Source organism: Quercus lobata, chromosome 10, assembly GCF_001633185.2.
Source record: "Quercus lobata isolate SW786 chromosome 10, ValleyOak3.0 Primary Assembly, whole genome shotgun sequence".
In the NCBI taxonomy this organism is placed as follows: domain Eukaryota; kingdom Viridiplantae; phylum Streptophyta; class Magnoliopsida; order Fagales; family Fagaceae; genus Quercus; species Quercus lobata.
This window is the reverse complement of record NC_044913.1, coordinates 48,811,788-48,833,844: the sequence shown is the minus strand read 5'-3', so window position 1 is coordinate 48,833,844 and position 22,057 is coordinate 48,811,788. Positions and strand designations below refer to the sequence as shown.

The following is a 22,057-nucleotide window of genomic DNA, read 5'->3' as shown; positions in this document are numbered from 1 at the left end:
AGAATCCTAGAAACAGTTGAAAAACAAAAAATCCACTAGGAAGTAGGAACTATCAGGGAAAAAAAATCCCCAGTTTTATAAGAATTGTAATCGTACATGAGCCTGTATCGTTGCTCTATAACCATGTCAAAATCTTGTATCAGCAAAGTAAGATAAGAAAAAGCTGCAGATGGCGCAAAAGGTTAAACTATGTGGTATCATTCTGAAGATTGCAACCAATATAAGGTACATTACAGAATGAAGATCTGATTTCAGGCAAAATAAGGGAGACATTTCTATTGATTGGTGTGAATATTAGTTATATACATATCTACTTGCACAAAACTGAGAAAGAAGAAATAAAATAAAATAAAAGGGGGGAAAGAAATTGATAGCCCTAACTCATCAGTTGCTAATTCTATTCCACTAGTTCATGTTTCAAATATTTACAGATTTACACCATTAAAATGTGGAATTAACTATGAAGCAAAAGAAATCTCAAGAGTCTTCAGGAAAAAGAAAAGTAAAATGTAAACATGCAAAACTTCTCGAATGCCCTTTCAGGAATATGACTGATGATTCCTGTTGAAAGTCTGGCTCTCGTGAAATGAAAGGGGCTACCAGAGAAAGGACCATAACCTGTGACCATTATTGTAACAATAGGGTAATTGATTATACACCTCAATAAGACAACTGCCAATATCAGTTCAGAAGTATATTATTATAATTATAATGCTTCTCCAAGGTATTAGACAAGAACAAAGCCAAGCATCATGATTTTATGAACCTGAGGGGTTTCTAAATTGTGTTGTCATCGAGGAAGATATGCCTAGTTCCAAATTGAGGGGTTTCTAAATTGTGTTGTCATCGCCTCCAGTAAAAACCTGACTAGGTTTTCTCTCTGAATTTTCTTCTCCTTCTTGAGCTCAAGATGACGGACCTAAAGATGGAAAAATAAGCAGTTAATACATCATCAGAGGATACAATTATGTGTGTATGTTTACTAACAAGAAGCCACTTAATGTGAAAAAAATGCGAAATATATTAATGACCAAGAAAACTAAAAATTAACTCGAATCAAGCACCAAGGTCATGAGCTGAACTCCATTTGCTATATTTTAGCATCAAACCACAAAATACATGCATTAGCCGGGAGGCTAGCTGTAAAAAAATTTACAACTCAACTACAGTAACGTCCTAAATTTAGGACTCACTGTAGCAAGATGGGAAAAATAAAATAACGCTTTTTATAGTCTCTCTCTTCCTTTTTCGTATTTTTCTTCTCTCTCTCTCTCTCAACCAAGCCAACACACACAGATCTCTTCTCTCTCTTTTAGTCTCTCTCTGGTAGCCAGCGGCAACTTTGAGGAGGAGGGCGACGACTTGGTAGCGGCGAAGACAGTGGCCTGGGTTTGCCGTCAGACTCGCCTCTCTCTCCTCTATCACTCAGATAATCACCTCTCTATCTTGTGGGTATTTGCTGTATTTGTTGGGTGTTTGGTGGTGGGTGTTTTGGTTCTGGGTATTGGTGGCGGTGGGTATTTGCAATTTGGTGATGGTGGTGGATAATTGGCAGTGGTGGTGGTGGATGTTTGATGGTGGTGGACTGATGGGTTTATGCAAAATATTTCTTTTGGTTCTTTTGAGTTTTTTATTTCAGATTTTGGTTCTTTTGGTTTTGGGTATGTGGCTGTGTTGTGCTATGTGTTTGTAGTTGTGATGTGCAATGGTTGCTGGGTTTCACGAAGAGAATAGAGAGAGAGAGATAGATGGAGAGGAAGAGAGAAAAAAAGTCATAGAGAAAGAGAGAGAAAAAAGAAAAAATAAATAAATAGTGTTGGTTTTGATATGAAGTATAAGAATTGGAATGTTGGGTTAGTTGTAAAATGGTATTGTAAAATAAATAAAGTAACTTTTTAGAATGTAAAAATGCAAATTTTTTAGAATTCCAGATGCTAATGCTCTAATAGGAAGGTTCAATTACTGGAGTAGGCCTTAAGGAGAACTATGAACATTTGGGGAGAGAAGGGTCTATATAGAAACTCCCAGATTCAATGTCAACGTGTCTTCATTGTTTCCCCTAAAAAATAGTTGATGTTGCCCTGAAGTTTAGGCTCTACTTATCTTACCAACAGAATCAAGTGAAGAACTCTGATAATTATTATTACTGAGTTTCAGATTTCAATGAAAAGGATATAGTAGCGGTTTAAAACTGATTAAATTCTGGAAGTGTACGGTGCTGCTACTAAGTACTAACAGTTGTGCCAAGGACCAAGAGGATCAAATTCATGATGTGGCTGTGTCCTTACAGATGTAGGAGTTGAAGTTGGTGTTAAGGGAGAAAGGTGTCACTCATTCTGGAGACTTTTGGACAAGTTAGCTCCATGCAAGATTTTAATCTTTGTTGGAACAAAGTTCTCTTGTTTCTTATGAAGTTGCAAGGTATAAACACTTCTCATTAAGTATACATAACCCAAATGATATACAATGATAATCACAAAGTAATGAATCCAGAAAAAATGGCCCTAGTGAGAAACAAGTCATTTTTTGGTTGAACCCCACGCAGCCATCCTTAAGAATGGTCCCACCTCTTAGCTATGTTTTTGTTAAGATCTATCACCACCTGACATTTGAACCTGTGCAGATGCAGCAAAGAGGATCAAGCTATGGCTTATAGAACCAGTACACGAAGTGACAAATTTTTTTCAGTCAGACAACAAAAGCTGCTGTTCCTTGTTCAGGCTTTTTTCTTTTAGATTTTTTTTTCTCCTCCTCCTCCTCTCCCCTCTAAATATGCAGTATTCGTCAAAAAATATAATTCTTATGTATATTTTCCTAGCAATTGTGATGTAGAAAAATTTAAGCCCAAAAGGAAAACAAAAATGCCCATTAGTCCATTTGTCTTTTATTTCTATGTCATGTTTTATTTATTATTAAGTCTTGAGTATTTTAAAAGGTCATGTGACTAGAATGTGACTTTTATTGAAGTTGGATGATTAGGATTAATTGTTATATGCAAGATGAAGGGTTAGGAGCTTAGGATTCTAGGGTCACTAAAATCTAAATAAATAGCCTCTTTTGAATTGTTTTAGGCAGTCTTTTCTTATTTATTTCATAAAATTTTAAATTTGAATATTTCTTGAGCTCTTTGAGCCTTGAAATTGATTTAATTGTTCTGATTTAATTCTATTATCTTTTTCTTTGCTTTAATCTTGTTTCTTGCTAGAATTTCTTCTCAATCCTTTCTTCTATACCAGACCTAAATTTTACTCATTACATCAAGTGGCATCACATCAAAAGATCCTAAATATAAGCTGCGAAATTCAGATCTAAGAAAAAGCTTGCATTTTTAAAGTATGGTAGGTTGTGGCAGAAGTTGTCAGGTAGAGGAAATCAAGACCCATAGATAGAGATGGTTGAGTTGAGGCTTATGATTGAAGATTTGTTGTAAGTTGTACAAGCTCTTCAGCAGTAGGAACTAGCGGGAGCCCATACAGAGATTCTGGAAGGCAACCGCAACAAATTGGACATACCAGAAAGTGGTCTCAATGATGAGAACGATGACATAGAAGATCAAAAGTCATTTCATAATACTGGACCAGTAGAACATGCACCACAAGGTGTATTGGAGGGTCGGTTGGGGTGTGCAGTTGAATTGAAGGATGAAACCTTTGAAAGAGTTTGTGTTGAAGACTGGAATTCTCCACCAAATGGTGATGACCATCTTTTTGTACTTTTTGACTAATATCTTTTCATGCATATTATAGTGTCTTGAATATATTTTTTCTTACCTATCAACAAAAAAGAGAGTCATAAGCACGATGAGCCCATAATCCACACCGTTGATGAGGCTTTCTCTGTTCAAACAAAAGTCGTTGATTTTATAAAAGGCAATCATTCAGCGATATAATTAGCTTGTTCAGCAGTAGAAGGTTCTCTTTTGATGAATGCAAATTTCAAGGACCAAAGGACTCTACCAATATAATGAGTTCATATTCAGCCCTATATTTTCCCCAATATATCGAGCTCATATTCATAAATTGTAACACCATTCCAATTGAGCCTGCAGTCACCCCAAATTTACCCCTTAACTTGCAGCCCCTAGAACCCACAGAAAAAGGAGAATAACAGGAGCCATGAGATGTTGACGTTAACACCAAAGGACGCTACCTTTTCGTATGGCCACTTGAATGAGGAGGTTTGCAGTTCATGCCACTCAAGATAGAGAAGGATCAAGCGATCTAGGTATTTCTAGGAAGTTGAAAATTTTGATGTTCACATATGTAATTTAAGTTACAATATTCATTAACTAAATTGACATGCTGCCCTGTTTTATATATATATATATATATATATTCCTTTCAGGAAATAGTATAAGCAAAATAGTAGATTCAGAAATGAAATTTCAGACAGTAGAAATAATACCTTTACAGAACCCGTTTGAGACACATCTGTGTCTGTTAGGATGACTATACATTTTATATCATGCTCATTTGCATATTCATACTGCTCTGTAAGGCTTGGATCAGGTGTGGGGACAAATTCAGCCTAATATACATGATCAACCAGTGAGCAGAAAGCAACTTAGTACAATAGCCTACTTTGCTTAGAAGTTTAATCTCAAACCTTGATGTTCTCTTCCCATAATTCAGCGACAAGTTCCATACGCTCTACCAACAGACCACCTCCTCCCCTTGAACAAACAAGAATACTGGTGCTAGCTTCACTTCTGCTAATGTAAGTATAGACAAGTGTGGAAACAACTTAGATTGAAAAATGATGACCAAAAACTTTAGGGTTAGTGGAAAATTAACAGACTAAAAGAAAGAGATGAAGAGGACATTGTACCTAATTGGTTTAAAATCTACAGAAGAATGCTGAATTATTGTCTCTAATGCGATGCTAGTCCCAACAGCACCTGGCGGACTTGTTTTCTGGGGAAAAAAAAAGAGAAGAAAAGAGAAAAGCAAAGGTAAAAGGCTGATATAGTATTAAGCCTAAAATAATTCAATGATGGATACTATATAATAGGTAGATCTACAATGGGTGTCCAAAAGCACATTACACACACAGTTTTATTTGTTTCTTTGCATTATTTTTTGTGAAGCCATGTGCTTATGCATACATACAAGAGTCATGGAATAAAAAAAATTACAATAAAGGGACCAACAGTAGAACAGAGGAAGTAAATGGAAAAAATATAAAGTAGGCAAAAGAAATTAATGGTAATAACTTACATATTCATGACCCCACATTTGGTGAAGCAGATAGTCATAGCGACCACCGACAGCAAGCAATGCACCTTCTATAAGTGATCCAGGATTGTTCTCCTTTATTAAATATACCTAGGCAAGAAAATTGCAACATGGTTAAATTCCTATTAACAAAAACAGATTCAAATATTTATCAACACTTGGTAGGAAATTTTGAGAGATCAATCCTTGGTGTGATGGCAAATGCCTTCCACCCAAAGCAAATGGTCATGCACTAAGCACCTCTCTCAAACCCTGCAAAAGTGGGAGTCTTGTGCACCAAGTACTACCTCTTTTTAGTAGAATATTTTAGAAGGGTAAGAAAGTGTAAACATTTCATTCATAAACATGGAACCCAACATATTTGAGTAAATGTTTAAATGTGTAGGTTAACTGGTTATGACACAAAACAACAATATCGGAGAATCAACTTGGTTTTTATGCCAGGGTGTTTTACCATGGAAGCTATTTTCTAACTTATATAACTAATGGTAAAATATGGAGGCCTATAAAGATCTTCATATGCCTTTTATTGACCTAGAGAAAGCACATGATAGGATCCATAGAGAGTGGGTTTTGGAAAAGAAAGGAGTTCTTTTGAAGTATATTAAGTTGATTAAGAATATGTATGATTGAGTGGTAACTAGTGTGAGAACAAGTGGAGGCATCACAAGTGGGTTCCTTATCACTATAGGAATGCATCAAGGATCAACATTCCATAACTCTTTGCACTAGTGATGGATGAGCTCACTTAATTGATTTAAGAGGAAGTCCCTAGGTGTATGATTTTTGCAGATCATATAGTTCTTGTGGCCGAATCTAGACATGGAGTTAATGTCAAATCAGAAATTTGGCAAGATGCTTTAGAATCTAAGGGCTTTCAAATTATTATTTTTTTTTTTGAAAACCAAGGCTTTCTATAAAGTAGGACTAAAACAGATTAAATGAAATGTATGTTTAGTAAAAGTAGAAACAAAGATGGCAAGAGCGGAATGCTAGATGTTTAGAGGATTGTGAATGGTCTATTCTTGACATTAAATATTTCTTTTTTTGTACTCTCCATGATTAGAGTGTAGTTTTGCCTTTTTATACTTGTTTTTCTCTCTCCGATCTTATTGATCATTGTAATCTGGGCTTGATTTGTGCCACTCTAGTTCACTTCCAGTGTAATTGGTTGGTTTTTTCTAATTTAAATTTCTTACATTACTCATCAAAAAGTAGAAACAAAGATGAAGGGGAAACAAGACTTGGTGGTCAAGAGATACCAAAGAGCGAGAGCATTTGATATCTTGGATCAATAATTCATAAAGATTTTGTTGTTATTGTGAGCTAAAGGATACAATGCAAAAGATGATAGAGAAAGTTGTATATTTTTATGTTATTTCTATTTTAGTTAGGAAATGTTCAAATGATTTAGCCTTGTAGTAGTTGATTGGGCTTTTTTAAATAAGATTTAATATCTAAGATGCTTATAGAGTAGACAAAAGGAATCTTCTCTTATTGTTAAGTTACACAACATCCAATGGGTTTAAGTTATGGCAGGAGGAAGTGCCATTTAAGTTATTGCTCATTGTAGATAAAAATCCATTTATAAAAAAATAAAGGGAATATCTAAAGTGGTACCAATTATCAAGGTGTAAAACTTATGAGCCATATAGTGAAATTTGGAAAATGGTGGTTAAGATGCGGTCAAGAAAGGAGATGATGGTGCCTGAAATTCAATTGAATTGTAAGGATTAAGTAAAGTTCTTATTTATACTCTTTAGTTATAGATGAGTTCACACAAATGTCTAGGATGATGTCTATTGGTACACGTTATTACTAGATGATATTGTATTGATTGATGCTATTAATTATAACGGGTAATTACACTTTACCACCTAAACTATGACCCAAATTACATTTTGCATCCTAAAATTTCAAAAAGCACGGTTAGCACCCTAAACTATGACCCATGTTACACTTTGCACCTCACCGTTAATTTTGCCATTATCTTGGATGGAAAACCAAAATTTAGGGTGTAAAGTGTAATTGAAAGTATAGTTTAAGGTGGTAACCAATAATTTCTCCTTTGTTTTTAAGGGATTGAGAAGAGGAGCAATTGGGTCTTTTCACGTGATGTTATCCAAGATAACGGTAGAATTGATGGCGGTGTGTGCAAAGTGTAACATGGGTTATAGTTTATAGGGTGCTAATTGTGCATTCTAAAAGTTGAGTACAAAGTGTAATTTCCCCTAATTATATGTTAGAATTGTAATGCACATTACAAGCTAGGAGGTTTATGTTGATGACAACTAAGACCGAGTAATATAGAATGTTCATTTAGTCAAACCAGCAATAGAAATTAAAAGATCACATTAGATGATCAAGAGATACCAAAGAGTGATTATTTTTTGGCTTGATTATAAATAAAGATAAAGAGACTGAGAAGGATGTTTCTTATAGAATTAGGGTAAGGTGGGTGAAGAAGAGAGAATTACTATGTGAATACCAACAAAGCCAAAGGAAAACATTCATAGAACTGCACAAAAGACCAATTATGCTTTATGGTTCAACATGTTGGATAAACAATAATCCATAAATTGAGTGTAAGAGATGAAGATGTAAAAATGTATGTGGCAACGATAGGAAAGACATGATAAGGAGTAAAGCTATTTGTAAGAAGGTGGGACAGACATTAATTGAAGATAAAATGAGAGAGAATTTTTTAAGATAGTCTGGTATGTGTGATACAGTCATGGAATATTGACTTATTACTATTTTACAAATTCATATATTCAAGATTTATTTTGACAATTGAAGTCCAATTGAAGTGAATGTTATGTGTTTTTAAAGGTCTATTACATGTTCCCTAGGGTAAAAATATTTTTTTTTATTTGGGTTTTTATTTATTAGGTATGGCTAATTGGGCAAAATTGTAATTTCTGCAATTCCTGCGAATTACAGGTATTTTGATAGTTTAGTCAATATAATTTTCTAGGAAATCCAAAGTATTATAGGTTTTATTTTTTTGAGTACAAATTAGTCTTTTATTAGGTTTTTAGTTTATTCAAACTAGGAGTCCAAATACTACTAGTACAGGAAAAAGTCCTTACATATTTATTCTTATGATACTCAAGGAGAGATGGAGTAAATTGATATAATATTGACTGTTTTTTAGTATTGAGACATGTTGGTTTTTGTGTGTTCTTTCCTCCCTTTCTCTTCTCTCTTTACTTTGAGTCTTTCTTATGGCTTTGTTCAAGGGTACTATTCATACAACCCAAAACACCATAAAATTATTTCTTTTTCTTCTTCCTATCAAGCCCTTTTTCCTACCAACTCCATATCAAGCCCATATCAAGCCCTTTTCTTTAACCTATCAAAACCCTAAATCCCACATACTTTCTCCTACCAAATAGCCATCAAATAACTCATCAAACCATCTTTTAATTCCTAGCACAACCCCATAACCATTTCTTCAACAATTCTAAACCATAATCCACAAATTCTCTAAACCCTAAACACACCATAAGCACACGCAGACAAATACGCACAATTTTTCCTACGTCAATGTGCAACTAAGGCCTATGTATGTATCAGTGCGGAAGAGTGATCATTTCAATATGAATAAGCACTAAGAGCAAAAAAGAGGACAAAAATAATGTAGGTAGAAGTTACATTGAAATAAATTATTTTAAGAGAGATAATTGGTTACAAGGTTCCGGATAGGGCCAAGTGGTGTAAAAGGATATATAGTCAAGCCCACTAAAGGTTTAGCTGAGTTTAGTTGGGTATAATCAGGTTGACTGGTCTCGAGCTTGGAGACTCACATCTAGTGATTCCCTATCCTTGTTCATTGCTTCTCTCTCTGTTTGAAATTAAGTTCTTTTTTGTTCTTTCTTTTTCCTTGTAATTTTTTGGACTGCTAAGGTAGCTTTTTATATATACATCTTTCTTATAAAAAAAAATTAAAAAAAAAAAAAAAAAAAAAAAAACAGGTTGAGAAATATATTTTGATGTTAAGAAGGATAAATGGAATTTGTCAAGATTAAAGAAAATGGATGAATTAAGAGAAAGAACAAGGATAACTTGGATGGTCGCACATAGGGTTCTGCAAAGCTAAGATTCAGAGACCATAGAACAAAAACCAGCACATGGCTGATCCCAACTAATTTTTACAAGTGATGTAGACTGGGCAATATCATTTGGAATGGTGAAATTTCACATTCTCACTAGGCTAGCAATTACTGAGTTAAGGGTGGCATTTAATTACTGATATGCTTACTCCTAAAGGAAAATAATAAAAATAATAAAAACCAGAGAAATGATACCTGAAAGAACAAATCTCTATGGTAACTCTCAGTTGGTGGCATCAATGCATCAATATAAACATGTTTTGCAACCCTCCAAACTCTCAAGTAGGTAAAGAGATCTGACAACTCATCAAGTGCCTTGCGTGTAAGTTTATCTGCATTAGTATTGTAGCTGATAAGCATATATTCTATCATATGATTTATATGAAAATTAACAATAGCATTCTACCAGCTGGCAAGGCTCCCCTCAATCTAGCAAGTGCCTGATCTGCAGCTCCACAGAACCTTAAATTAACAGTTTGCAACCTGTTTACAACAGCTTCTGCTAGAGTGAGTTCCTGTAAGAGAATGAAATTTAAGAAGAATAAATAAGATGCACCTTAACCATATTATATTGGCTATATAAATGTTCATGACATTCCCTTCACAAGATTATTATTATTATTATTTTTTATAAGTAATGGACATTTTATTCAAATCATGAAAAGGATTCACCCAAGTATACAACTGGGGACCAAAACAATCAAATACACAAATTACAAGCATCCATCAAATCATAAACCGAAGTAATACGACTTCCTAAGATTGACATCCAATCCAATAGTGTTTTAAAGAAGAATAGTTTTAAGTCACCTACTGTCCTTTTAGAGTCTTCAAAATACTAGTTATTTCTCTCTTGCCAAATTAATTAAAATCAGAATATAGTCACGATTCATGAAGATCTTTTAGGGAAAGAAAACAATGCAAAGAAGAATTTTGGTGGTTCGGAAATACTAAGATTATTTGGAAAAGAATTAATAGGCTCTGTGGCATATGTTAGGACAGCAGATAAAAATGAACAAGGAATTTAAAAAAAACTAAACCGTATTTTGGGAAAAAAAAAGAAAAGAATTGACAATTATATGTTGTAGAGAGCAGATACTATTAAGTGTGGAGTAGTTATGTACAGCACATTTGGACTGATGGGTCTACATAAGCAACCTTAGCAAGCCCAATGGTTGATAGCATGAAAGTTCTAGCTACAACATAGAAAGTCTAGCACATATATCCACTTGACTTCAATGTTCATAAATTTAAGGGATAGCCATACTCCAGTGGTCAACTGCATGACATCAAACTCAAGAAAACATAACCATATACCAAACAATTTTAACCTCAGTTAATATTCATATTACTAAATCATTTACTCACGATTCCCTAGTTTCCAAAGCGATAAACAATTTCATCAAAAGAAAAAAGAAGAGCATTATTAAATACAAAGATAAAAGATTACAGAGAACAGATCAGGCAACCTACAAATGCTACATTTTTCTAAAATGCATGACATATAATAAAAATCACTACAAAATAAAATGTGGACTACACATCTTGGTAAATAACTCCAAGAAAATAATTGATGCAGGAAACCATATGTATAGCTTTTTTTTTTTTCCTAAATCATTTTCCAAAAACCTGCAAAAGCTGACGCCTTATGACCACCCATTTTGATTTCCGTTCAGAGGATTGAGGACGCAGAGAACCCATCATAGAAAGAAGCTTCATTCAGAAACAGAATCAATTGTCAGGTCATACTTCTCATACTCAATGAAGCTAAGTTACAAGTATGTTAATGACATACCTCTGCTACTTTCTGTCTATGCTCTGCCTTTACCCCTGTCCAAGACCAAATTGCATCCAGAAGGTCCCCATGATTTAGATGAATATCACATGAATCTGGATTAAAAAAACGAGTTGCAATGTCCATTGTCACCTGCAAAATAAGCCACGATTATAAAGTAATACACACCATATACAGTTTCACTATGGGCACAAAGAAATGTTTTTGATGGTGAATTCTAACCCATAAGGGGAAGGGGAGTTTCAAACTAGTGACCTTTGCTTCTTAGGCGTGATTCCCAGATTCATGTCAACATAAGCCATGTGTCAATCAATGATAGTTGTAGTAAACCATCACTTTCAAATGCTTAAGCTGACAGGAAGTGGGCTTAACTGTCTTTCAACCTCATACTGACACCCTCCCTCCCTTATGTGCAAGCATGCTGAATAACCAAATGTGAGCATTGCACATGAAGAACATAAGAAATAACCAAATGGGGTTTCCTAGGATTCAAACTAAAGATCTATTTTTCAAACCAAGGCTCTAATACCATGTCAGTTTGTTTGCATTTTTGTCTTATATGGACAATATGGTTTGAAAAACATGAGAACTTTTGAGGGATGGATTCTATTTTTTTTATAGTAATTTACACATACAAATACACATACACACATAGTGAGTCTTAAACTCATCACCTCATCCTCTTACTCTAACAAGGATAGGAGGTGCAATTTGAGAGGTCAAGTTTTCTCAAAAGGGCTGAAACTTCAATTTTGAGATTGTAGTCTCATTAGACATCTGTTTCTGGCAACACAAATAGATGTTTTTCTAGATATTTTAGATCCTTTATCTTGCTTTTAATTCTTGGGAGCTCCTTTCCTTTCTACTCCATATTATCTTTTATATATATATATATATATATATATAATGAAAGGGAAAATGTAGGGACTAGTCAACCATGTCCAAAATTGTCAGGTGTTGACAGTGATTTGTTTAGGGAAGCTAACGTATACTGCCAATTGGGGGGAAAAGAAGGTTACATGAAAAATTAAGTATGTCGTATCTTTTTACTTTGGAACAGAAGCTACTTTTTTTAATGGAAAAAAATATTTACAGCCTAGTAGTGCTATTTAAAAGGTTATAAAACTCTTAATAGAAGGTTATGAACAGATAATAATGATATTAAATTTTCAATGAAATTTTTTAGAATGTGGTCTCATATTGATAAGAAAAATACTACATGCATTGTACTTTCGATCAACTTAGTGTTAGTTTTATAGCTACTATACATAGTTTATTTTCCCTATGAATTCTTAGTAAATTTTTAATTAATAAAATTTCTGTTACCCAAAAAAATACAACTGATTTTCCATTCTTTTTTGCAACCCATCATATCAAAATCAACTACAAAGGCTTTAATTATATCAGCAAAGATCTTATTCAAATTAGATTTTTTCAAACTGAAATGGAAACTGTAGTGGTGGATCTTTGGTATTTTTGAGTCTCCCAACCCCTTGCCCGCTGACAATTCTACATTTACTGAGACCACAACAAATATACGAAGTCTTAATTAATATATGTAAACATGCACTTACGTACATGCACAATCTTTATCGTATACTAATTTAATATCCTTTTTGATGACCAAAAATATTTATTGAAAATAAAGGAGTGAGGAAGTAAATGCTAAATTAACTGCAGAAAAAGTTTCACACTAAATTTAGCTTTTAATCTTAAAATTCATCAATTAAACATATATAGTAAATGGTGTATGAATGGAGCTCTCTACACTAGTTTACAATATCAGCTGGATGCTTGCTTTGGGTTGCATCCATCTTTCTTCTTTTCTAGATTCTGTTGAGCAACTGTATTTTGCTTCCAATCTTTAGGAGAAATTTTGTATACATTCATTACACCTTAAGAACTCTCATCATTTTAATAATCATGCCTGCGTTTTTTTTTTTGAAAAGTTGTTATTGAGAGTAGCCCATAAAGAAAGCAATGATGCCCTTATTATGTTTCAAAGTGACTAGCCACTGAAGGCTTCAAGTAATACATGAAAGCAAAACTCAAGGATCACAATGTTTAAGAATTTTTTAAGGAACAAAAGAATATCAATGTGCATTTGGCAAGCCCAAAAAAATCCAGCTTTTAGGGCCTTTTGAGATTATTTTGATGGGCACCATTAAAAAAAAAAAATCTTTCCAACCTCCTTTTCTACAGTACATTCAGAAAATAAGCAATCAGCAAAATGCATCCAAAAGCTCTCTAAAGAAAACAGACAAAAAAACTAAGCTACTTAACTACATCAACAAGAATGACAATAAAACCCTAGTTCAAGAACTTTCAGTGGTTATGGATCATCAACAGACTAATCAAAGTTGGCCACATATATTTTTCTCCACATTCTATCATATCTAAAAACTTACTCTCTTCTCCCCCATTAATTAACTTTTTCTTTTTTACTGCTTCTACCAATGTCATTTAAGATCTCCCTCTACCCTTTTTCATACCTTTGAAAAGAAACTAAACTAATTATTAATAATTGAAATTACAAAATGCTTCCATTACTTTGATTTCCAAAAGAAGGGGATGGGGAGGAGAGGGGGGTGCAGCATGGGGGAGCATGGTATAACGGAAGAGTGAAGCACCTTGATAACCTCAGCCTCTGTCAATGCAGATGCACCTCCAATAATGTCAAAATCACCCTGTTGACAACAAATACAGTATAAAGAGGACTTCAACTTATATATAACACAAAAGAATCATTAAGATCATTCCATATATTCATTTCCAAAAATAAAAAGGAATAAGATACCAAACCCGATAACAATTTCAATGATTGTAATCCACACCTGAAGATAGCGATTCGGTGATGAATGCCCAATTGCTCTTCTATAGACATACGATATTTCATAGCGTTTGAACGAAGATCTCTACAGCATAGACGGTAGAAACACATTTTATTTCTATAGAACTTAATTTTAATGTTTAGCAATGAATAGAGAAGCATGAATGTCAAAGCAATTGACATTGTAAAAAGCAACAATTGAAAACTGAAAGACGTTCATAATTGAGTGAGTGATCTAAACCTTGAGAAAGTGAAAAGCAACATAAAAAACAAGCCATTAAATATAACTTTAAAGTGCAATAATTTCCTGATTAATTGTGAGCTAATATAGGTGGGCTTGGCATATGCTTTTGCTCCTAAAAAAATCTAAGACACCTACATATCCTGCTGATATATATATTATTTTAGTAGTTCCCTAGATTTACATGTTCCAGATTCTAATAACTAATTGTTTCAACAGCTTAGGCATCCATATAATGGTCAACTCTTTTTTTCAACTCTCCCCTCATGTTTAGGCCAGAACACTCCCCATGTTTGAACCTGAAACTTAAGTCTAATACTTCTTAATATTCCCTTTTTTTGGTGTGGAGGGGGCAAGAATTAGAGGCACCCCAAGTGAATATCCAACCACTACGTATTTGCAGCAAGGATTAGCAATAAAGCTTATATGTCTTTGCATCGGTTATCGATGAGCTCACTAGATCAATTCAAGATAAAGTCCCTTGGTGTATGCTTTTTGCAAATAACATAGTTTTATTAAAAGAAACTAAATATAAATTTAATGTCAAGTTCTAAATTTGGAGAGATGCTTTAGAATCTAAAGGCTTTGCGCTAAGTAGGACTAAAACAGAGTACATGAAATGAAAGTTAAATAAAAATAGAAACAAAGATGAAGGAGTTGTAAGACTTGATGGTCAAGAGGTACCAAAGATTGAGTGCTTTAGATATCTTGCATCAATAACTCAAAAGGACGGAGGATGTGAATCATAGGACAAGAACAAGGTGGATCGAGTGATGAATCTCATCAAGAGTATTGTGTGATTGTAGGAAACCAATTAAATTAATAGGAAAATTTTATAAAATTTCTATAAGAATAGTTAAGCTCCATCCAAATGAATATAGCTAAAATGAGCATATTAAGATGGATCAGTACAAATAGAAGGAAAAATAGGATTCAAAATGAAGAAAATCACTTAAAAAAATTGGTTGGACCCTTTTGATAAAAAAGAAGGGAAACTCACTTGAGATGGTTTGGTCATGAGCATAGGAGAATGATAAATAAACAAGAAGAGTGAGTTAATTTAAGTGGAGTGAATAAAAAAAGGTAGACGAAGACTTAAAAATAACAATAGTAGACATCAGTAGAAGTATTGAAAAGGACATGTCAATAAGGAGGTGACAGAGTATGATTTTGGATAGGATAGAATGGCTAAAAAGAATATATGCCAATTAGTCTGTTAAAGACCATAGCCGACCCCAAAATTTTAGGACTAAAGCTTGGTTGTTTGAAGAGGAAGGGGGGGGGGGGTGATAATTAAACTTTAACTACCAGTAATGTAGACTAAGCTTTTGACAATCTAAGATTTAAAAAGTTTCAGTTCACCCACCAAAGGTCAATCTTGTTAACCTCCATTAAATTTTGCCGTTAACAGTTGCATTTGTAAATCATATGCTTAGAGAAATGTTACACTTTATTCACTTATGATTTATAAGATTAGCACTTTGACACTTTCTCTATCAGGTTTTGATAAGATGGGCCCGAAATGGCTAGTTGTATCAAAATAGTGGCTAAAGAAGTACATAGAGAATCAAAAGGATGTGGGTTATTGACGAAGGAGACGTGGTCAAGTAATGTGGAGGTTCAAGTAGCAGTTAGATTAAAGAAAGAGAGCAATAGAAACCTACACAAATATAGAGATGGAGTTGGTTATGAAAATTATAGTGGCAAATAAGGAAGGGATAAAGATAGTCTGAGAGGCTAAATTTAAGGTTCATGAACAAAGGTAGGAGAAAAGAATATTTAAAAAACTAGCTAAGGCAAGTAGAAGCATCACAAGTGAATTTCATATCATAATGGTTCATATCAAGGATTAACTTAATTTCCATATCATTTTACACAGGTTACGTATGAATCTACTAGACCAATTACAGATTAAGTCCTTTGGTGTACGCATTTTGTAGACGATATGATTTTAGTGAGTAAACTAAACGTAGAGTCAACATCAAGGGATTGTAGAACTTGAATGTTAAGAGATGTCAAAGTAGGAGCTTTTGTTATCTTGGATCAATATATCATATGAATAGAGGGATAGAAGAGGATGTGACTTACAAGATAAAAGCAGGGTGGATTAAGTGGAGAAATATATCAGGATCGGTGTATGGTCCTAGAATACCTATTATGTTAAAGGGAAAGTTTTACAAATCTACCATAAGACAAACTTTACAGATATGCTTTAAAAAAGAGAGAGTAAAAACTAGAAAGGAAAAAAATTAAAAATTAAAGAACAAAACTATGCACAGGTGGTGTCATGCCAAACCAGCATATCCTTAGCATAATATAGCAAAATGAGAGAGTTTATCCAGACAATAAAGATTATATATGTAAGACATAATATGAACACTCAAATCATCATAGCATTGCTCAAATAATTTCATGTCAGTTAGTAAAAATGACAGAAAAGAAAACAATCACAACTCCCTGTGAGTAAATACCTGGTGGGAGATTACCCAGCTAACAAAAGGCAAACGCAGCTCATGACAAAGTTCAAGCATATCTCCTCCATGTGTCAACAGTTTGACAGTTTTCCTTCCCGTTAAATATCGAAAATAATTAGCCAACTATAGCATTTACAAACAAATTGTGCTGAGAGATAAATAGATAAATTCTACTGTAAACAAGATTGCATGGAGTTTGATAAGTGAGGAACCTATTGAACTGTGGAGAATCATCCAACAAACGCATGGGTATTATTTCCAGATGCCTTGCACAATGCTGTCTGAAAATTTCCCTTGTTACCTCAACAACACAATCACGAACCTCAGTGTCTAAATCTGTGTACTGAATAGAGGTGTCATCTCCAGCCAACCTCATTTCACCAGCATGATGGTGGTGGTCTTTCACGTTTAGCATCTCTTCATCAAAGATAGCATTGACAACTTTATCATACACACTTCTGTCCTCTGAAGTTTGCATTGTTCGTAGAATATCTGAACATATGGACAGAATGCAGTTAGTTAAGCTAATCAAAGAGCTATCTATCAAAAAGAGAACTCTGAAATAGAGACATGGAACTCTATTTGATTAGAGAAATGCTATGTCCACAAAAAATCCTAAGTGGCAGGTTGTTATTGGCTATTACGGGGGGCAAAAAAGTAATTTAAGCGGTGGATTCAAATTAGAACCAATTACAACTTACCACCTATGATTTGTTGTGTTAAGTATTGTGAAAATGTTATGGATGTAGCACTTCTCATTTGTTTAGGAAGGAAGTAAATATGAAAATAATTACTAATATGTGACAAGATTTGCCAGGGCCAGGTTTAAATCATTCAGAATTATCTATAAAAACATCAGTATCAGATGAACAGAGAAAAAGAATATGATACATGACAAGGAAGAAGAAAAACCACCCTGGATAGGAAAAAGAATTCACAAAATCACAAAGAATTGAGCACTAAAAGAATGGAAACAATAGAGGTATTCTAGACAGTCCTTGAGTACCTATCTAATGGGTGGGGTCAAAGTGTAACCTGTGAGCTAAATGTGAAAATAGGATTTTTTTTTTTTTTTTTTTTTTTAATTAAGAAAGAAATACACACACACATATATTAAAAAAGGGCAAATTACATATTACACACCTAACTTTGATCCATTTTCTATTTGGTCCCTAAAGTTCAATTTTCTTCAATTATGGCCCTAAACTTTTAACTAGGTTTAATGTGGCCCTTAAGCCCATTTCTGTCAACTAAGCTGCCATTAAGCTCCCAAAAAGTCACAGTTTTTTTTCCCAATTTTACAGTTAAATTTTTTTTACATTTTTTCTCTTCTTCTTCTTCTTCTTTTCTCTCTCTCTCTCTCTCTCTCTCTCTCACCCACACACACTCTGATCCCCCTTCCCCATCTTTAGTGTGACAAAAAATCTCTTAGAGCTCTCAGTTCTGTTATTAAATTAAATCTGAGATTGCTTATTGTTCAGTATTCATCAATGCACAAACAGGCACCATTTTCTCTTATCAAACCCAACCCCTTTTAATAGACTCATTCCAAGGGAAGGGGTTAAATTTGATCTACATCCCTATCACAATTACCCTATCCCATCTCCTTTTTATTTTATTTTATTTCTCTCTTGGTTTTGCATTTGTTCATGGTGGTTAGGCTCTCAGTGGGTTTTGATTAAATTTTGAAGAGCATAAAGTCAGGTTTTGGGTGATGTTGCCAACAAAGGTGTGGCTGGATTTAGGCAATAGTGGCAAGGAAAAAGGAAGCAGCAGCCAGCAAAAGCAGAAGGGATAAAGGCAGCGGCAGTGAAAGGCAGTGGAGGGGGTGGTGGAGGAGAAAAGAAAATAATTACGGATAAAATCAAAGAAAAATTCAAAAATGTTGTTTTAGGAGACTTAACGACAACCCAATTGATGGAACTAAACAAAAAGACCCCATTGAACATGGTCTGGAAGTTCAGGGATGGAAAAAAAACTTGAGGAACCAAATTGAAAAAGGGCCAAAGTTATGACGCTTAATATGTGATTAAGCTAGCTTTGGGATCATATTCTTTTATTTCTCTTTTAGACTTGATTGATCATTGTAACTTGAGAGCTTAATTGTGTTGTACCCTTAGCACACTCCTTGTGTATAGGGCTTTTCTTTAATAAAGTTTTGTAATTTGTCAATATAAGAGTGGGTTTGGATGGAGGTGAGGAGAGGGGATGGGGAGGGTTTAATGAATTTGGCAGGGGTATCTTACCCCTCCAAACCCCTAATTTTTTCCCCAAATTGGGGGAATTTGGAGGGGGAGGGATTCCACTTAAATTAAAAAATGATCACTCATCAATTTTGTAATTATGGTGTCAATTTATATGATGATTTTCCTCCTCCCCCCCCCCCTCCTTAATTTTTAAAACATCCAAACAAAGGGGAGGGATATCTGTGGGATTCCCCCTACTATATTTTTAAATCATCCCCTCTCCTCTTCTTTCCTTCCCCTCCCTTACCCTCTACTCTCCCTCACTCCGAACTTCCAAACACACAAGAAAAATGAGTGTGCATCATTTGAGGACTTTCCAATAGAAAAGACTGTCTCTGAACAGTCATGAGATACTGGCCTTCCCACTTGACACATTCAATAAAATTTTTTACTCATTAAAAAAAATATATATATATATATTTACTTATTTGTGTGTGCTTATGCATATATATATCTATATACATACTTTCACTAATGCAACTGGATAACCTATCATAATTTCATTTGATACTTTTCATCTTATGAGTAGATTTCTTTAATCACACTGAAAATTTAAGTTGATGAATAGTTATCAAAATATTCAAAAACAAAAATTCACAAACACAGTTTTTTCTTTTTTTAGTTTTTATGCTAAGTTATAAGAACTGAGAATTTAAAACATTGATGTATTAAATACAATTATCTTAATTACTTACTATCCAACAACTCAGATTCCATCCTTGGAGGAAATGCATGCTGTAGAAGTTCAGTGGCAGAGGGACGATCAGACGGACTAGGAGACATTAAGCGCTGCAACAAGGATGCCTGGTCAGGAAATTCAGTAACCCAAGCTGGAGGAAATTGTCCTTTCTGCTTCAAATCATTGAGAACAACGTTTCTCTCCATTGCTGTCCCAAATGGGTGCCAAAGCTCAAAGAACACAATTCCTAAGCTGTACATATCAGCCTGTAATCCAAGATGACCCAAAAATTTGCATGATAAAAAGTTGAGAAGACAAGTTATAAGACTTCATAGCTGCAGGAGCAGATTTTTTTTTAGGGAAAAAAAAATCACAGTAGCAGCACAACATTCACCTTTTCATCAATCTTAGGCCATCCCTGCTCAATTTCTGGTGCAGTGTAAAAATAGGTACCAACTTGACCAGTACCATCAATTGAAACTCCAGCCGTATCTGAAGGAAAGCCTGGATCTTGATCCAACTGCTCCAACTTCAAAAACTTGGCTGAAGCAAAGATATAAGAACAAATTATAGGACACCATTTTGTAATTGTTTATCAAGAAAATTAACAGAAGCAGCCATTTATCAAATGCCATCATATGATTTCATGCCCTTTACATATATATATTTTTTTTCTAAGTAACTTCAAATACATAAAGATAACAACATAATTTTTAGTTTAGTCTTGTATATTATAACTGCTAGGCCCAGAGGCCAAAATCTGGATGCCTTGACTGTTTTGAAAAGGCTTTGAACATTAGGCTTAAAGTGACTAAGTACCCGTTTGGGTGCTGATTATATTGAATGCGTTTGCGTTTTCCAGCGTTTCATGCTTCTTCTTTTTTTTTTTTTCATTGAGAAGCGCATTTCAGTGCATTCCAGTGAAAATGGGTCTCACAACACTATTCACACATTTAAAAATTATTTTGCTATAGTATTTTCAGCAAAATAAACGGTATCTAAACAGACCCTAAGTGGTTTATAAGATCTCAAAACATGAAAGTTCAAAAATGAACTAAAATTGTAGGGCAAAAGAGCAGCCAAAAAAAGTATACTAAATATTTAGGCAATCACCCAAAGAGAATACGCACTTGAACATTGTATATAGCAGTAATGGCTTTGAAGTATTTGTTTATTCCTCCAAAATCTGCAAGTAATTAAAAAGCCTCACAAACCTGATAGAACTTGGCTCCATCAAATTGAGGTGGGAGAAAATTACAAATATTAGTCAAATTCGAGATAGTCCAACGGTTCTCCTAGAAAAAGAGGAAGAGATAATCAAGCTGAAATTCCTCTTATATCTTTACAATGAAATACTTGCCTAAGTAGCCAGTCAGCACTATCCTATTCTACAATTTACGAGATAAGAACATCGTCACTCCTAACAAACAACTTATCACTCTAATCAACTCCTAAACTATGAGAATTCTTAGTTTGATAATCCTAATCAAATAATTAACCAACTAATCTAAAAAACCACCATGTGAATGTCCATGCAGTCATGCACAATCATGTAAAGTGTCTTCTTGGTCATGCATTCCCCCCCCCCTGGGGGGCGGGGAGGCGAACCTTATCCTCAAGATTCATCCAAGAGAATTGACATTGCAGATCCTCATACAACCCCCAAATTGCATCCTCTTCTAGAAGCTCATGCCACTCTACCAATGCTTCTTGTACAATATTCTGACCAAACTTAACCCAACAAAAGTCTACAATCAATTGGTTTCCAAAGCCATTACATCCTCATCATTGAGCTTGGGCAAGTTCACCACGAGATGAACCACCTGTCCCAGCTTCTTCTTCAGTTGAGACACATGAATGTGTTGGCAAATCCAACCAGTAGGTAACCTTACCTACAAAGTTCCACAATTTGCAAACATCCCATAAAATTGCAGAGCTTCTTGTTCCCTCAAACACATATTAAAAGTTGTTAGAATGGCAGTAGCTTGAGATAAGCCCACTCCCCCAGCTCAAAGTCAAGGCTCACAACAATTCCTCTCCACAAGTTAGGGCTATCCACCTAGACTAACCTGATAAATGTGCTTGACTCAGGGCCATCTGAACTGAAATCTGCCAATCCAAGCAATGTGTCGGTTGATGACAAGGGAGATCGTTGAACCTGATAAACATTGGTTCAAGTGGCAGGCGCCATCCAAAAAACTGGCTCTGACCAACCCGTGTGACCCTCTGCCATTCCTAGCCATTGTTAGTCACTCTCCACCTGGCCACCTTTCTTCACTTTTCAAATTTTTCTAGATCCAATGAAGATCTTGCTGGATGTAACAAAGATCTCACCATATCTGACAATAACTCTATCAAATCTAGTGAGATCTTCGCCGATTTGATGAGATCTCCACCAAATTAGATGGAAATCTCAAGATCTCTGCCATATGCTACCATCAAC

The 22,057-nt window shown here is 34.6% G+C and overlaps 1 protein-coding gene across 4 annotated transcripts in view; it reads right to left on the bottom strand.

Moving 5' to 3' along the window:
• Nucleotides 1-258: 258 nt before the first annotated feature.
• Nucleotides 259-22,057, bottom strand: part of LOC115963825 (eIF-2-alpha kinase GCN2) — a 37,688-nt gene continuing 15,889 nt past the window's right edge. For 3 of the 4 annotated variants that reach the window (XM_031083001.1, XM_031083003.1, XM_031083004.1), the window contains 16 exons: nucleotides 20,009-20,157; nucleotides 19,631-19,880; nucleotides 16,902-17,181; nucleotides 16,687-16,780; nucleotides 13,979-14,059; nucleotides 13,775-13,831; nucleotides 11,145-11,276; nucleotides 10,979-11,062; nucleotides 9,756-9,864; nucleotides 9,545-9,681; nucleotides 5,217-5,324; nucleotides 4,828-4,913; nucleotides 4,606-4,708; nucleotides 4,405-4,527; nucleotides 767-919; nucleotides 259-618 (listed from right to left, as the gene is read on the bottom strand). In XM_031083001.1, coding sequence (XP_030938861.1) covers nucleotides 809-919; nucleotides 4,405-4,527; nucleotides 4,606-4,708; nucleotides 4,828-4,913; nucleotides 5,217-5,324; nucleotides 9,545-9,681; nucleotides 9,756-9,864; nucleotides 10,979-11,062; nucleotides 11,145-11,276; nucleotides 13,775-13,831; nucleotides 13,979-14,059; nucleotides 16,687-16,780; nucleotides 16,902-17,181; nucleotides 19,631-19,880; nucleotides 20,009-20,157 — 1,904 coding nt within the window. In that variant the 3' untranslated portion in view covers nucleotides 259-618; nucleotides 767-808. Of the gene's footprint in view, nucleotides 619-669; nucleotides 920-4,404; nucleotides 4,528-4,605; nucleotides 4,709-4,827; nucleotides 4,914-5,216; nucleotides 5,325-9,544; nucleotides 9,682-9,755; nucleotides 9,865-10,978; nucleotides 11,063-11,144; nucleotides 11,277-13,774; nucleotides 13,832-13,978; nucleotides 14,060-16,686; nucleotides 16,781-16,901; nucleotides 17,182-19,630; nucleotides 19,881-20,008; nucleotides 20,158-22,057 lie in introns of those variants that run through there. The other variant, XM_031083002.1, reaches the window with a different exon arrangement.